At 38.7% G+C, this 14,913-nt stretch overlaps 3 protein-coding genes across 4 annotated transcripts; 2 read left to right on the forward strand and 1 right to left on the reverse strand.

The window, feature by feature from the left end:
- Window positions 1-2,570, forward strand: LOC113763279 (protein NRT1/ PTR FAMILY 7.3-like). Its single transcript, XM_027307044.1, has 4 exons — window positions 1-249; window positions 447-664; window positions 772-1,331; window positions 1,565-2,570. Exons 1-4 carry the CDS (start codon window positions 129-131, stop codon window positions 2,427-2,429), a joined length of 1,764 nt encoding a protein of 587 aa, XP_027162845.1. The 5' UTR covers window positions 1-128; the 3' UTR covers window positions 2,430-2,570.
- A 354-nt stretch (window positions 2,571-2,924) lies between these two features.
- On the reverse strand, window positions 2,925-8,671 carry LOC113761747 (arginase 1, mitochondrial). 2 transcript variants are annotated; one of them, XM_027304860.1, is made up of 8 exons: window positions 8,244-8,671; window positions 7,616-7,647; window positions 7,342-7,518; window positions 7,103-7,262; window positions 6,125-6,258; window positions 4,502-4,711; window positions 3,849-3,959; window positions 2,925-3,483 (listed from the first exon to the last, which is right to left on the reverse strand). In XM_027304860.1, the coding sequence occupies exons 2-8, from the start codon at window positions 7,643-7,645 to the stop codon at window positions 3,223-3,225; spliced, it is 1,083 nt and encodes a 360-aa protein (XP_027160661.1). In that variant the 5' UTR covers window positions 7,646-7,647; window positions 8,244-8,671; the 3' UTR covers window positions 2,925-3,222. The 2 variants fall into 2 exon arrangements, with proteins under 2 accessions (XP_027160661.1, XP_027160662.1); XM_027304861.1 differs by lacking the exon at window positions 7,616-7,647 and having other exon boundaries at window positions 8,244-8,668.
- Window positions 8,672-9,937: 1,266 nt separating this feature from the next.
- Window positions 9,938-14,418, forward strand: LOC113761491. The gene is made up of 3 exons (XM_027304502.1): window positions 9,938-11,664; window positions 12,838-13,027; window positions 13,952-14,418. Exons 1-3 carry the CDS (start codon window positions 10,054-10,056, stop codon window positions 14,077-14,079), a joined length of 1,929 nt encoding a protein of 642 aa, XP_027160303.1. The 5' UTR covers window positions 9,938-10,053; the 3' UTR covers window positions 14,080-14,418.
- The last annotated feature ends 495 nt before the right edge of the window (window positions 14,419-14,913 follow it).

Here is a 14,913-nt window from a genome sequence, read left to right on the forward strand (position 1 = left end):
CTGCACTTTTCTTTGAAAATAGATGTTCTAGTATAACATCTTTAAAATTTTGAAAACTGCAAGAAAAACGTACGTTCTATACTTTTAAACAAAATTGGTGTTAGGTGGGATGAGCTTGATCTCCTATAATGCAGGATGCAAGAAATAGACTTCCAAATACTTGCACAAAAGATGGATCTTTTGACAGGCATGGGAAACCAGCGATTAAGGAAAAAACTGGTGGATGGAGATCAGGGATGCTTTTGCTAGGTACTTTTTACGTTTTCTTGTTTACTACACTCGCAATCTTGGTAGCCTTAGTACCCGCTTATCTAAATTAAAGTACAATGAGAAGCCTGATTGGTAAGTTTACGATTAATTGGCTAAAGACATGCCGCAATATATATGTGTTGTTAAAACATCATTTTAATGTAAATGACACGTTTTCCTGCTCATGGCTTGTCTAGTCAATGAAGGACTTGCTGCAGTTGCATTTACTGGGGTGGAAGTAAACATGGTTCTTTTTGCAAAGTCAGTCCTCAGGCAATCAAATGCAGATGCAGCCAATACGTTCAGTCGGTGGATGGGAACCCTCAACATTTGTGCTCTTATAGGTGCATTTCTCAGTGACTCCTATATGGGCAGATATGTCACTTGTGTTGTTTTCCAGACCATAATGGTGCTTGTAAGTGAACATGCCAGAAATTTTCACTAGTTCTTTAGGTATTTCCTCTTTTCTATACATTTTGGATTGCTTCTCCCTGTGATTGGTAAACTTCATTGTTGTTGCAGGGTTTGATTATATTAACTCTTTCAACGCGCATATTTATGATTGAACCAAAAGGATGTGGGAGAATAGGAGAACACTGCGATATTAAGTCACCACTTGAAACTGCAATATTCTATATATCAATCTACTTAGTAGCTCTTGGTAGTGGTGGAATGGAACCAGCACTTGGTACATTCGGTGCAGACCAATTTGATGAGGAGGATACAGAAGAAAAGCGATCAAAAACTGCATTTTTTGGCTATTACTATGTCGCTTTGAATCTTGGATCGTTGATTGCTGAAACAGTCTTGGTTTATATAGAAAATCTGGGGATGTGGGAGCTGGCCTTTTGGATTTCAACATCTGGTGGTTTTTTTGCTTTGATTTTGCTGTTATGTGGGAATTGTAGATATAGGCACTTTAAGCCTGCTGGCAATCCCGTTTCAAGGTTCTTTCAGGTATTTGTGGCTTCTACAAGAAAAATGAAACTCGAAGTTCCCTCAAATGGGAAGGGGCTCCATGAACTTCAGGAGAAAGATGAAAAAGACAGTACCAGAAATATAGTACATACAGATGATTTCAAGTAAGTTTCTTCAAGTCATATGCCTATCAAATATCATCAGTGTACAAAACAATGGCCTCATCTGTACTTCTGTAGAAAATTGCTATGCACTTTTACTTTCTAGACTAACTTACATTTATGTCATTTAAGATTGTATGATATGAAAAACTCGTATATGCACTCATCGAATTAAAAACTTGAGTTTATCCAATCTGACAGTTTCATCAAAAAGAGAATAATAAATCCATTTTCAGGTTTCTTGATCGGGCAGCTTTTGTGACAGCACCAGACATGATAACCATATTACCTGGCAAAAGCCAAGCTCCAAATCCGTGGCGTCTCTGCACTGTTTCTCAAGTTGAAGAAGTAAAATGTGTGCTGAGGCTATTGCCAATATGGTTTTGCACCATTGTTGCCTCCATAGTCTTTGTACAAGTTCTTTCTCTCTTTGTTGAGCAAGGAGCTGCAATGGAATCAGTAATCTTGGGATTTCACATCCCTCCAGCCAGCATGACTGCCTTTGACATTATAAGCACATCTACATTCATCATTTGCTATGAGAAGTTTATTGTTCCTTTTTATGTGAAACTGACTAAAAGGAAGCCAAAGACTCTAAGTGAATTACAAAGAATAGGAATTGGACTGGTGATTTCGATTGTAGCCATGATAATTGCAGGCTTTGTCGAGCTGCACAGACTAAGACATGCAATCCAAAAAGGTCAAGAAACTAGTTCCCTCAGTATTTTCTGGCAGACTCCTCAGTATGTATTAGTAGGAGTAGCCGAAGCATTTGTAATTGTTGCCCAGTGGGAGTTCTTCGCTTCACAAACACCAGATAGATTGAAGAGCTTGGGGCTTGGTTTATCGATGTCTTCTTCTGCGTTAGGTAGTTACTTATGCAGCATAGCGCTGACAGTGGTGATGACTATCACATCGAGGCATGGGAAGCCAGGATGGGTTCCTGCAAATTTAAATGATGGCCATTTGGACAGGTTTTTCTTCCTTTCAGCAGCTCTCATTGCACTTGATCTGGCAATGTTTGTCGTGGTGGCTAAGAGGTACAAGTGCATAACATTAGAGAAGCGAGAGGGGGGAGCAGAAGCAGGTGCCATACCTTGAACTAATCAAATTGCTTCTCATGTCTATCTCTATCTGGATCACAAGTACTTGAATGAGCATTTTTGTAGCAAGATCAGTAGACATGGATTGTAGAAGTGATGTAAAACGCAAATATGACAACTTCATGACGAAATATAGTATTCTCTTTGTATTTTTCTCAGTAGATCCTATATATATATATATATATATGTATGTATGTGTATGTGTAGTTTATTAGAACTCTCTGTGATGATGACACCAGAAAGTACAGCTCATATGACCCCGTTTACAAGCTGGTTCAGCAACCAATTATGGTAATTGCAGCAGTATCTTGTGCAGACAAGAATGGTATAAACAGCCACCCAGCCAGATGGAGGCTCAGATCTGGAAAGCCTCCTCGCCTTCTATAACGCTTCTGGCACAGCATTGGGAGTAAATAAATCTGCAAGAGGAAATATGAGACACAACCATAGCGTAGCGTCTAACAAATAAAACACCATGTTAAAGTAATAAAGATAAGGCAGAAGATCTCTTTGGATTAAACGAAAGAAATAACTCAACAAGAAGAATTTGGACTGAAGACATTATTCATTCTTATTTTTGTTCTCCACAATAATGAAGGAGATTATAATGCATGTATGAATTTTAACATGGCAACCAAATAGTAAATGTAACAGGCAACTGTGACGGTTGAATTCCTTTTCGAGCTAGCTGCTCTTCATACAACACTAGGGAGTGAAAAATGCTTGGTGTGCTGCTTCCCTTATGAAGCTTTTGGGCTTCAGTGTAGCTCTTTATTGGCAACATCTGTTCATCACTTTGACATCTTTGCAGTGAGTTCTCTTACAAGCTTAGCAGCAACCATTGCTGTCATCCCATCAACAGTATCACGCTGGGGGTTGAATTCCACCACGTCTGCAGCAACAACATTACCCTGAAGATTGTGAAGTATGTTGAGAACATCGCGGAAAGAGAGGCCTCCAGGCTCAATGTGAGACACCCCTGGGGCAAATGCTGGATCAAGAGAGTCCACGTCTACTGAAATGTATACACCCTTCACCCCTTCACCAAGTTTCTGCAAATAGAGTAGACATTCAGAATAAGGTAAATTGGGTATGAACCAGAACACCTTTAAGAGTAGACTTGTTTGTTTGCACTATAGCTCCCCTTGACCAATGCATAAGTATTGGATGAAATGTAGATTTCAGTTCGTGAAAAGGAACCCAAGCATTTGACAATGTCTAAAGAATGAAAATCAGCTTTGTGACATAGGAATTTTGTTTTGGGTCAGCAAAACTTGGACTCCAAGACTAGACAATAAGATGACAGAAACTATGCATATCAAATCTTTTCAATTTGAGAGTTGCTAATGATGAACCTCCGTGAATTTGTGTGTCTGTGAGAGAGAGAGAGAGAGAGAGAGAGGGAGGGGAGAGAGACCAAGTTCTCCAATATGTGACGGTCTCTGGAAAAGGTTCGCATCTCATATTGCTCCACACCAAATCTTTTTCCTTGTTCACGGCCTTCCTTTGTAATTGATCTAATTCCAACCTGTGCAACAAGCAAGCGCTTTAGCATTATACTTCTCAGACATGAAATGTCTGATTATCTCCTATTCCACCAATTTTTACTCAAGAGCAGAGCTCCACTCAATCTAAACATACAGAAAAGGACAAATGCCATTGAGCCTTCAAATACCTTTCTGAGAAGATAATGAGAAAGAGAAACTTAACAATTTTTTAATATATTTGGAATCAAATAAGAAAAGTTATTAGACAGTCTAAAGCAGATAAAAACACCTTAGAACTAGCGAAATCAATTTGCGTTCCTAAAAATTAATTACATCAAAAGTGAATGCTTTTCTCATATCATCACCAAAATATCTTTGACCAGAGAAAAAATTGGAAGTTTGATTTTTCAAAACAAAAAAAAAAACATGTAATTCAAATGGCTTACATAATAAACCTAAAGGAACAAGTTAGAAGAAAAATATCATTCTAAAGACTACTGCTAAACAGAAAGTAGATTTGGATACTAAGTTAAAGAGGAATATCAATAAAATATATAGCAATGCATTCAAATGGCTGGATTACTTGCAAAAGCCGGCGAGCATAACCACCCTCCATGATGCGTGCAAAAGAAGATGCATGAGAATATTTGTTTCCTTCAAAGGCATGATAAATATCAGGATGGGCATCAAGGTGAAGAATATCCACAGGACCTCCAAGCTTCTCAGAAACGGCTCTCACAACAGGGAATGATATAGAGTGATCCCCACCCAATACCAAAGGGCGCAATGGATCCTGCATTTACAAAATGCATACACAAGAATTTCCATTTAAAACAGTTGAAAATCAGTGGAAGATGCAATTAGAGCAGACAACAAAAGGCATACTATTTTCATCAAGAGGGGCAAATATTAGAATCATCTGGAACCATTCAGAATCAGGAGCATCAAGGACAATGCAATTTTCTCATACTCCCTCCGTCCCACTTTGATAGTCCTATTTTCCTTTTTCCTCTGTCCCAAATTGTAGCCTACTTTCTAATTGAAGAATGTAATTGTATTTTAATTTTCCTAAATACCCTTATTCAATGTAAGTTATTATTACTATAAACCTACCCCATTTAATAAGAGTTGATTCTTTTTTTACCATCAATTCAAGTTCCCATAAAGTTGTACTCTAATTAATGTGAGGGTATTTTAGGAAAATAACTATCTAAATTGATTGTTCCAACAAAGTTAACTACTTTTTCTTAAACTGTGTGAAAAAAAAACCAGGGCTATCAAAGTGGGACGGAGGGAGTAGTATTTTCCGGGTATCATGAGATGTAATTAGAACTTGTATATAGAATCTGCACTCAACACATGCTACTTGGAAATTTTACTAATGAATTAGAAGAAAAATAATGAGGATTCTATTTCAATTAAAAAGTATATGGATCTTAAACAGAAGACCATGGATCTTAATCAGCACACAGAATTGCATCTTACAAGGGCATCAAGTGAAAAGCTGTCCTAATGATGACTAAGACACTAAAAGCAGGCATCTGGAAGGGAATGAAATCAAGTTGAAACACAGTAGAGGTTCTTGAAGAGCCAATCTTTGACTACAGATGAATGGTTTGCTTTCCAGATATATTTGTTCATCAAGAGGGAGATGGATCACATTTGAGCTATGGGATCAGTGAAAAAATTCAATTACTTAATGTATATAGGTCAAAAGGTAACAGTTCAAGCACATGCTGTAGCTATATAAATATAAACACATAAAAAGAGGGAACTCTTTCATCTTTGATGCCAATCTTGTATTTCTTTTTCAGAAAACATAATCTCTAAAGTTTCATAGTCACTCATCAAATAAGTCCCTCTACTGCAGATTCCCTATCAGAGAGAGAGAGAGAGAGAGCTTCTTTCATACAGTACATTCATCTGTCTACAAATCTTCAAGAAAATTAGTGGCAAAGCAGGAAAAAGTTTCTAGCATTGTCATCTCTAAGCTAATTCAAATACATCCTTCCTTCTCAGAAACATCATGCTGGCCCTAGCATTCATGCCTCTACAGAGAGATAGAGAAGAGAGAGAGAGATTCACTGTTAAAAACCTGGGAAACATTATAACCAAAATAGCTACATCAGATGAGCTCTTTAGCTTGATTCTACCAGAGAAAACAGTGTAATACGTAATAGAAAAAAAACGCAAAAGGGGGGCTTACTTCTTCCATTACTAGCTTGACTGACTCACTTATGATACCCATTAATCTATCATCATCTACACCACAATCTCGGATCTCTTGTACTGGAACATCACCAACGTCAGTTAATACTCGTGGATCATTCAATTCCTTGCCTGCATAAGACCAAGATCATGTTACAGGGAGAAGATGTATTTTTCAAATATTTTCTAGTAGAAAGCATCAGCAGTGTATATTTGTCCAAATTTGTTGACAATGCATGAAATTATGATCATAATTAGAGAGAAAACATAGTGAGCAGCCAACATTATTAGGGGAACTGATCCTACCTATCAGATGAAATTTATCTCCTAGCTTTGAGAAAAGTGTTAAGGTAATTTCTCGATTGGAGTAAGGAAGTAAAGATTGGCAAAGGCTCATAGAACAGTAGGCAGCAACAAAATAATGGACCACAAACAAGCCAACGAAAAACTATTAATAACAGAGACCAAATCCTACAGAAAGTAATAAAAACCACCAGCATCACAAGGGAAGGGGTTTGTTTTCCACCTCCTTTGGGGTGGGGAATTGATGGAGGCTTATGATGATGTCCTTATCTATGAAATGAAGCCAAGGGGATCCAGTAGATGGCACAGCTAGAAAATGATATTGACTTTTTTTAGTGTCAGTGCAACAAGGAATATTAGATGTTCCTCTGCAACTGGTTAAACATAAATAAGACAAGGAACCCATAATCAACAGTCAAAAATCCTTATCAAATACTAAACTAGGTTAAAAAGAGACCAGTGGCAAGACCGAAATGAAGACATAAAATCCTCTTAATCACAATGAAACATTTCTAACCCTCTTAATCAAAGCCTTATGCACAACGGTTATATGGAGGCATTCATGATTGCCTGAATGCAAACACTAATCATTTCACAGATAATTTTGCTTTGGACAACATGGAACTCAACATCCATATGTGTTTACGTAATACTAGGATAAAAATGGCTTCACCTTCTTCAGTTGTGGAGTTTGTGCTGCCACACCAGATAGCCTCTCTTATACGAGGGGGAGCAAATGCAGGCCCCTGAAGGAATGAAGAGTTATGCCCTAGAGGAACTCCAAGAAGGGATGCTGATGCTACAGCTCCTCCTAGTGCTCGTAAAAGTTCTCCCTAACATTAATTTTAAAATTATTCTCATAGAACAAAGGAAAACTTGAAGATGAAAATTTTGACAGAGATCAAATCATACCTTGAGCTTAGCTCTCTCACGGATAAAGGTTAGAGATGCCTCCATAACACGATTCTGCCCCCTCTCTAACAAGTCCTTGGGCACATTTGCAGCATTTAGTTTGTGCAAATAACGAATTCCCATCCTCCCAAGATTCTTCATATTGTTAGATACTGAATACAGTGCCAAAAACAATCCCTAGCACCACCATGTACAAGGTATTCAGAGATTATGAGTGTAGCATAAATACACAACAACACACCCTTGTGCAAAAATGGTAGTTTAGGGTGCTAACTTGAAAAGGTTTTTGAGTAATCCATTCCATCCCTGTAAAGTTTTTGAGTAGTGCCTTAGATAGAGGTTAGCAGAAGCAATAGGAAGTAGGACAATAAATTTCAAATAGTCATAAAAACAGTTGAAATCAAAAAGCAAAACAATGCTTTCCCTTTTGATTATCGTCCAGTTAACTATCGTCAAACAAAAGTTGCGCCCAAACAATCAGAGCCCACAATTTCATTCTTTTACCCCTGTTTCTGCACCAAAAATTTCGGGGGTCCTTGGATACAACGGCAAAATCCCGTTTTTAGGTATATTGAGGTGCCCAATTCACTATTTCTCTAGCTTTTATCTCTGCGTCCATCTTTTCCGCTGGCAAGTGTCAACCAAATAAAAATATTTTTTTTCTTTAATGGCACTGGAGTGTAATTCTGTAGCTTTCTTTAATTTTCTCGTCTTGGCAACCAATATTCACAATCAACCATGCAAAGTTGAAAAAAGGAAAACAACAACTTTTCTCTTTCACTATTCTAAACATGATCAAGACACGATTTTTCAAAAGAATAAAGACAGGACCAAAAAACCATAGCAACCAAAAAAGTCAAGAACTCGGGAAACCGGGGAAGATGGAAAGAACAAACACTTACCAGCCCAAAAAGAGACACAGAGAAAGAGATTTGCAGGGATGAGCCTTGGGAATTTCAATGGTTGAAGGGTTGTTTGTGTTGCAAAGTTTTGAGTTGTATTGATACAGAAAGAAGAAGAAGAAGAAGAAGAGACGAAAAAAGGAATGCAGGTGTTTGGATTTTGGTGGGGTTTTGGTGCCAGTGCTTTGATGACTGGTGCTGCTGTTTTCTTGCCTGCTTGGCTACTCGCAGCGAATGGGTTACGGAAATGGAGCCAAACTTTGTGAATATTGAATTGGATATTTTAAAGTATACTCCATGGAATGGAATGGGGATTTGTGGAATCGGATTAGAACGGTTTACACGTAAACAGTACGAGGTATGAAAGTGTTTACAGTCTTGTACGGCCCTTGCACTGCCATTTTTTTACTTTAGCCACTCCAAGCCCAATGCAAAAAAGATTTCCCTTTTTTTCTTTAAAGAGTGAGGGTCTTCCTTGTGTTGTGGCCTGTCAGAAGTAGGAAAAATGAGAGCTTACTCGTACTGGGAAGCTCAGCTGATAAATCAGTGCTTAGCAATCATTCATTTTGTCGTAATTATAATTAATTAAAGAAAAGGCATTCTTCACTCTCAGGTGGCACAGCACAAAGTGAGCAAATCGACAAACGAACAGTTCCCAGATTTGGAACGTGTAGCAGCAGCAGCAGTCGCAGTGGTAGCAGTATTGATTTGGGCACCAGTACTCATGGAGATTTTTTGCGAGCCATCTCATAACGACTTGTGACACGTAAATGATTATCTTCCTATAAAACTATGACAATTGCTTAGTTTCCATATATTAGTGCTTGATTTGCTTGCCTATTAAACATAAGTTACGAATTAGAAATATCCTAATATGATCTCACACACGTTGCCATCTTTGTTATTAAAATTATGTTTGACAAATTTTAATAACACTAAACTTGTTATTTTAAAGAATTAACATGTTCATCACTAGCAGAGACATGCATAAATACCACAAGTACAGAGCATTGGATTCGTGATTATTTGAACTTGCATCATGAATAAGTTTTCTATACTCCTCTTCAGATCTATTGCATCTGTTAAATTTGTACCCTTTTTTTTTAACTATAGTAGATATGTAATTTATAGTGTGCGTCTAATCTATCATTGAGACAGTGATGTAAATCAAATTGTGTTGGACAATTTCTAATAATCTATTGTAATAAATTTGCTTTTATCAAAAAAAAAAAAGTTTTCAATACTCTTTTTAATCTTTCTAACCATCTTTTATGTCACGTGCATCAGATTAAAAAAAAAGTATCATAACATTATTTAAAAGAGGCTTTTTTGTAAAAAAAAATTTCTATTCAGAAACTTTATAGTAATACTTCTAAAGAAAGACTCAAAACCTTACCGGAAAAATCTAAACATCTAAACAGCTGAACAAAAAACATGCATGCGTCATGCACGTGGTACTCGATTGATAGCTAAATGAATTGAGGTGGGTCGCAGATAGCAGGCCAATCAATGCAACAGCCCGAGCAACATCGGGCAGGATGAATGAATCTCGGTTACAGTGTTGGGCTAAATGTCTAGAAGCTCGTCTGTTCATTTGGGACTTATTAGCCCAATACAATAACACAAATCCATTCCAAGGTTTCGGGCAGCAACCCTCCAACACGGGTCCCGGATCTTTGGATTTTGGAACCTTCCAAAAGTTCTTTGCTTCCGCACCTCTCAAATTCCAACTTCCAGAAGCGGCTGCTTTTCAGCAAGAATTTTCACTTTTAGTCGATTTTACGCTACTGCCGTAACAAAACAGAGGCAGATGGCCGAGATGCCTCTGCTTCACCATAGACTAGCTCTGTCCCTCCACCACCATCACCATCTCCTCCTCCTCCCGCCGCCCACCACCACCACCAAAAGACTATCCCAAAGAATCCTCAAAATCACCATGTCCACGGCAGCTTCATCACACTCTCCATCCATCCACCAACACTCGTTAGACCAACAACAACAGCAACAAAAAGATCAAGTCTTGAGGTACCATAACCAAACAAAACACAACTTCAACAACTATGCCCGTGGCCCTTATGGCCTTGACTGGGCCAACCAACCCAACCCTTTTCGCCGTTACGTGTCTTCCGCACTCCTCCCTCTTCTGCACCCTCCCTCACCCAATTCTCCCGCTACCACCCGGGACGGCTCTCCTCCTCCTCTGTATCACACGGTTTTCAATTCTTTACCGTCCCCAAAACCCATTTCCAAGACCACCATTTCTCAACTCTTTTATGATTCTTTAGCCTTATCAGCCTGGAAAACTACTGGCTTCTCCACTTGGTCCCTCAGGGTTAATCCCAGCAGTGGGAATCTTCACCCCACTGAGGCTTACATCATTGCACCACCAATTGATTCTCTGATTGATCACTCATTTGTCGCTCATTATGCTCCGAAAGAGCATGGTTTGGAAATTAGAACCGAAATTCCATCTGGGTTTTTCCCAAAAATTTTCCCCAAGAACTGTTTTCTTATTGGATTTTCCTCTATTTTCTGGAGGGAAGCTTGGAAGTATGGTGAGAGGGCCTTTAGATATTGTAATCATGACGTCGGGCATGCCATTGCCGCGGTTTCGATGGCCGCGGCAGGTCTTGGGTGGGAAGTTAAGGTTTTGGATGGTTTGGGCCATGATGAACTAGAGAAACTAATGGGACTTGATGTTTTTCCCGAGTTCAAAATCCCGTCCAGGCCGGTCAAGGGGAAGATGCCTGAGATTGAGTTTGAGCATCCTGATTGTGTGCTTCTGGTTTTTCCTAGTGGCACAAGTGATTTTGGCGTTGACTATAAGGGGTTGAGTTTAGCTATATCCCAGTTTTCAACATTGGAGTGGAAAGGGAAACCGAATTTGCTTAGTAAAGAGCATGTGTGTTGGGATATTATTTATAGGACCGCCGAGGCAACAAAAAAGCCTTTAAACATATTCAATCAATCCATAGTTGCTCCGTTTCTGGGCAGTGGAGGCATTAGTGAGAGTTCTTATAAAGGTTTTAGTTTGAGGGAAATGGTTAGAAAGAGGAGGAGTGCAGTAGATATGGATGGTTCTACCACAATGGCAAGAGAGACCTTTTATCAGATTTTACTGCATTGTATGCCTTCGGGTTTTGGGAGTGGAGAAAAGCAAAGGAAACAGTTAGCATTGCCATTTAGGACGCTTTCATGGGATTGTGAAGTGCATGCTGCCCTTTTTGTTCATAGAGTTGTAGGATTGCCCAAGGGGTTGTATTTTTTGGTGAGAAATGAAGAGCATTTGGATGATTTAAGGAAATCTACAAGGTCTGAATTTAAGTGGACCAAACCAGATGGTTGTCCGGATGAGCTTCCTTTGTATGAACTCGCAAAGGGTGACTATCGGGAGCTATCAAAACGCCTATCCTGTCATCAGGTGTGTATGTTGACGACATTCCTGATGGCATTACTACTGAGCTCTTGACTACTATCCGCAATTCATTGTGGGATACTTGTTATTTGTGTGTTGTTTAATGTCCATTTCTAAATTGTAAGTGTCGTAGTTTTACTTCGGAGGGAATTTATCTGCAAGGTAGAAGATTATATCCAAGCATAAAAGTAAGGAACATGCGAGTCATGGAGAGAACCATCTAGTGCCACATACTAGTTTTTTATGATATGTTTCGAAAAGTAAATAGAAAATTAGTTTCAGATGGACTAAAAGTAAAGCAATAAACTTAATTTGGAGCAAAGGGACCGAGTATCTTCTAAATGCACCTGGCGTCAAATTTCTGAATTACTAAGTCTGGAGTGTGCTTCACAAGTTCCTACTTAGATCAGTAAGCATAGGCATTCGGCCTTCTTTTTGGTTCATGCTGGGAAACGTGTTTCTAATTATCAAATAATCATGAGAAAAAGAAAGTTCTCCTTTAAACTTTGATGCAGGATGAAGATGTGTTCAGTTATTTTTCCTCACTTTATACCCTGCACACTTCTGTACTGAATATCGCTAATTATGACTAACATTTTAATTGACATTGGAGCTTGTTTCTATTTGCAAATCATGAGGATGATGAGGAGTTTGGTTGCATTTTATGTTTCTTTATTAGGTGTTTGACAATATTGGAGTGCAAACTATAGGTGGATCTGCAATACGTTATTTTTTTTCAGTGGCACATGCCCTTTTGGACATTCACCTTGCATCTTTTCTTTTTTATGGCACTGGAAAATGTTATCATAGAAAAGTTACAGTAAATGTTCAGCACAGTTAGTAATTTTGACAAAGGTTTTCAGCATTAATTGTCATAGCAATAAGACTATATGGCTTTGTGAATTCTATAATAGATAACAATTTGACTTCTTCCCAGACACATTGAATATAAGCTGCCCCACGGAGATTATGTTTTGGCATAACTGCTACTTTGACTCTGCGCCACAAGCGGTGGCTGTAAATTTAGTTGTTTATGTTTCTGTAAAGCAGGAAGGTTGAGATAGACTGCTTGTGTTAGAATTTTGGGGCTACTTGCATAGAGTCGACTTATCATCCTGATTCAGAGGATCTATTTAATGGACTTCTCAAACATGACTATCTAATTATATCTAATTACAGGACATTGCCAGTGATGGTTGCTTCAGTCTGGGTATGGTGGCTCATTTGGAGCCTACCTTGCATGAAAAAGGTTCATGGATGTATCCTCGGTTATTTTGGGAGACGGGGGTCCTTGGCCAGGTCTTGTACCTTGAAGCCCATGCAGTTGGGATCTCTGCTACTGGAATTGGTTGCTTTTTTGATGACCCTGGTATAATTGTCTTTTTGACATCATGTTTCATTTGGATGGTCTACTTCGTTTTGTGTGTGTGCATGTTTGTTATGCATCCTCTCATTCAAAAGTTCCATTTCCGAGATCATGCCATCTGTAATGGATGAGCTTCTTAAAATCCGAGTTAACACATCACTGAACCATAAATCAGGGATCCATATATGGGATAGTTTGTAATTGTATCCGAACTGCAGAATTTGTAAAGGCAAAATGCTCTATTTTTGTATTTAGTCCAATTTCATCTATGAGGTATCAGCTTTATATCTTGAGCACCCTACCTATGGACACAAGAAAATCCATGATTCATAATTTCCTCCCTTTATTTTTGACAAAAGGAACTTCACTCTTTCCTTGATGTCCCATTGCCTGTAAGTTCTAAACCTTTCCTCGACTTCTTGTACCCAAGTTTCTGATACCCCCGTACTCTACCAAATGTCATTAATGGTTGCTTACTCTTAAAGTGTCATCTTGGGGCATTACATGTCTCTCCTCTCGCTCTTAAATTTTCCAGCAGAGGAGGGTGGGACTCAAGAAGCTTTTTTGTGTTTTTTTTTTTGGGTTTTTGTGTTGGGGGGGGGGGGGGGGGGTCGTCTGAACCCATGACCTTTAATTCCTGGAGTTTCAAGCTTAGCCACTAGACCAATGCCTCGTCAACCACCTCTCATCTCTCGGCCACGAACTCTGCTAAATTACATTACTGAGATTATGAGAAAATTTTGGTCTGGTTAGCTAATGTTTTAGCCTTCATGTTAGGCTTTTCTTATTCAGGGTGATTTATTTCCTTTGATTGTCCTTGGCCAGATTAGTATGCTAGATTTATTTGAAATAGGTTCTAATTTTGGGAAGAAGGAATAGTTTATCTTGGGATGTTTCTTTGACGCTGTTTTGTTTCATTTATGTCAGTACATGAAGTTCTTGGGGTACGAGGATCGAAGTATCAAAGCCTTTATCATTTTACAGTTGGAGGCCCAGTTATTGACAAGCGTATAATGAGTTTACCAGCATATCCTGGCCCAGGCGTTGATGCATGATGGAGAGGAGATTAGAATGATACTCAGCTCACCCCTTTCTGCAAACCTTATACATACTACTGAGACAAAATCTGCATTAGGCAGTATTGTTGATTCTTTCCCTCTGTAGTTAAGCTATCATTCTCCTCAATTATTGTAAATGATGTAAATTTATAATGTGTCTGGTCAGTTTATTCACATAAACGAAGATGATCTGCAACAAGTCTTCTCCTACGAATTGTGGTTTGCTGCACGCATACTGAATTGTACTGGCGGAGATGGTTGCCTTGAGCTTCCCCAAAGGATGTCAAGATGGTTTTTGTATGGCAAGCAAATTGCAATAATTTTTGCCTTTGTGACTATCAGTAAGTTAAAATTATGCAGGAAGCAGATTGCAATGAAACAAATAATGAGAAAGATACTTCCTTAGTACTTTGATACTTTAGAAGGGTTTGAAAGTCCACCTGATGCTTGGAGCTCGCATTGAAGTGTTAATCAGACTGGAAAATTTTTGAAGGAATACGGCTTAAATAAAATCCTTCCAAGTTACTGCTAACATTTCTGTTAAATGGATTAGCTTCAATTATTACAGCATAATATGCCAACAGGGAGAGTATTTAATGGAAAATTTCCCATGAGAAACCAAGGGATCTCCCAACGATCCTGACTTAGCCAGAAACGAGTTGGAGAAGACATCCCAAGTGGCTAGCTAGGAACACTCGACCTGTACGGGTTTATGACATTGCCACCTCATAGGCTGGAGCTTTCACTTACATCGCACAGTTGAAGAATTAAACCATTGCAGGACATTTATCATTGCCTGGTGCCTGGGGGTTTATTGCAGGGACGAGGACA

Source organism: Coffea eugenioides, chromosome 2, assembly GCF_003713205.1.
Source record: "Coffea eugenioides isolate CCC68of chromosome 2, Ceug_1.0, whole genome shotgun sequence".
NCBI classification, from domain to species: domain Eukaryota; kingdom Viridiplantae; phylum Streptophyta; class Magnoliopsida; order Gentianales; family Rubiaceae; genus Coffea; species Coffea eugenioides.

Coding starts and splice junctions, on each gene's coding strand:
- LOC113763279 (XM_027307044.1), top strand. CDS start 129: ATGCAGGATGCAAGAAATAGACTTCCAAATACTTGCACAAAAGATGGA. Junction 665..771: donor TCCAGACCATAATGGTGCTT/GTAAGTGAACAT, acceptor TTGTTGTTGCAG/GGTTTGATTATATTAACTCT. Junction 1,332..1,564: donor GTACATACAGATGATTTCAA/GTAAGTTTCTTC, acceptor ATCCATTTTCAG/GTTTCTTGATCGGGCAGCTT.
- LOC113761747 (XM_027304860.1), bottom strand. CDS start 7,645: ATGGAATGGATTACTCAAAAACCTTTTCAA. Junction 6,259..7,102: donor AAACTCCACAACTGAAGAAG/GTGAAGCCATTT, acceptor GGTCTTATGCAG/GCAAGGAATTGAATGATCCA. Junction 3,960..4,501: donor ATGCTCGCCGGCTTTTGCAA/GTAATCCAGCCA, acceptor CTTGTTGCACAG/GTTGGAATTAGATCAATTAC.
- LOC113761491 (XM_027304502.1), top strand. CDS start 10,054: ATGGCCGAGATGCCTCTGCTTCACCATAGACTAGCTCTGTCCCTCCAC. Junction 11,665..12,837: donor AACGCCTATCCTGTCATCAG/GTGTGTATGTTG, acceptor ATCTAATTACAG/GACATTGCCAGTGATGGTTG. Junction 13,028..13,951: donor TTGCTTTTTTGATGACCCTG/GTATAATTGTCT, acceptor CATTTATGTCAG/TACATGAAGTTCTTGGGGTA.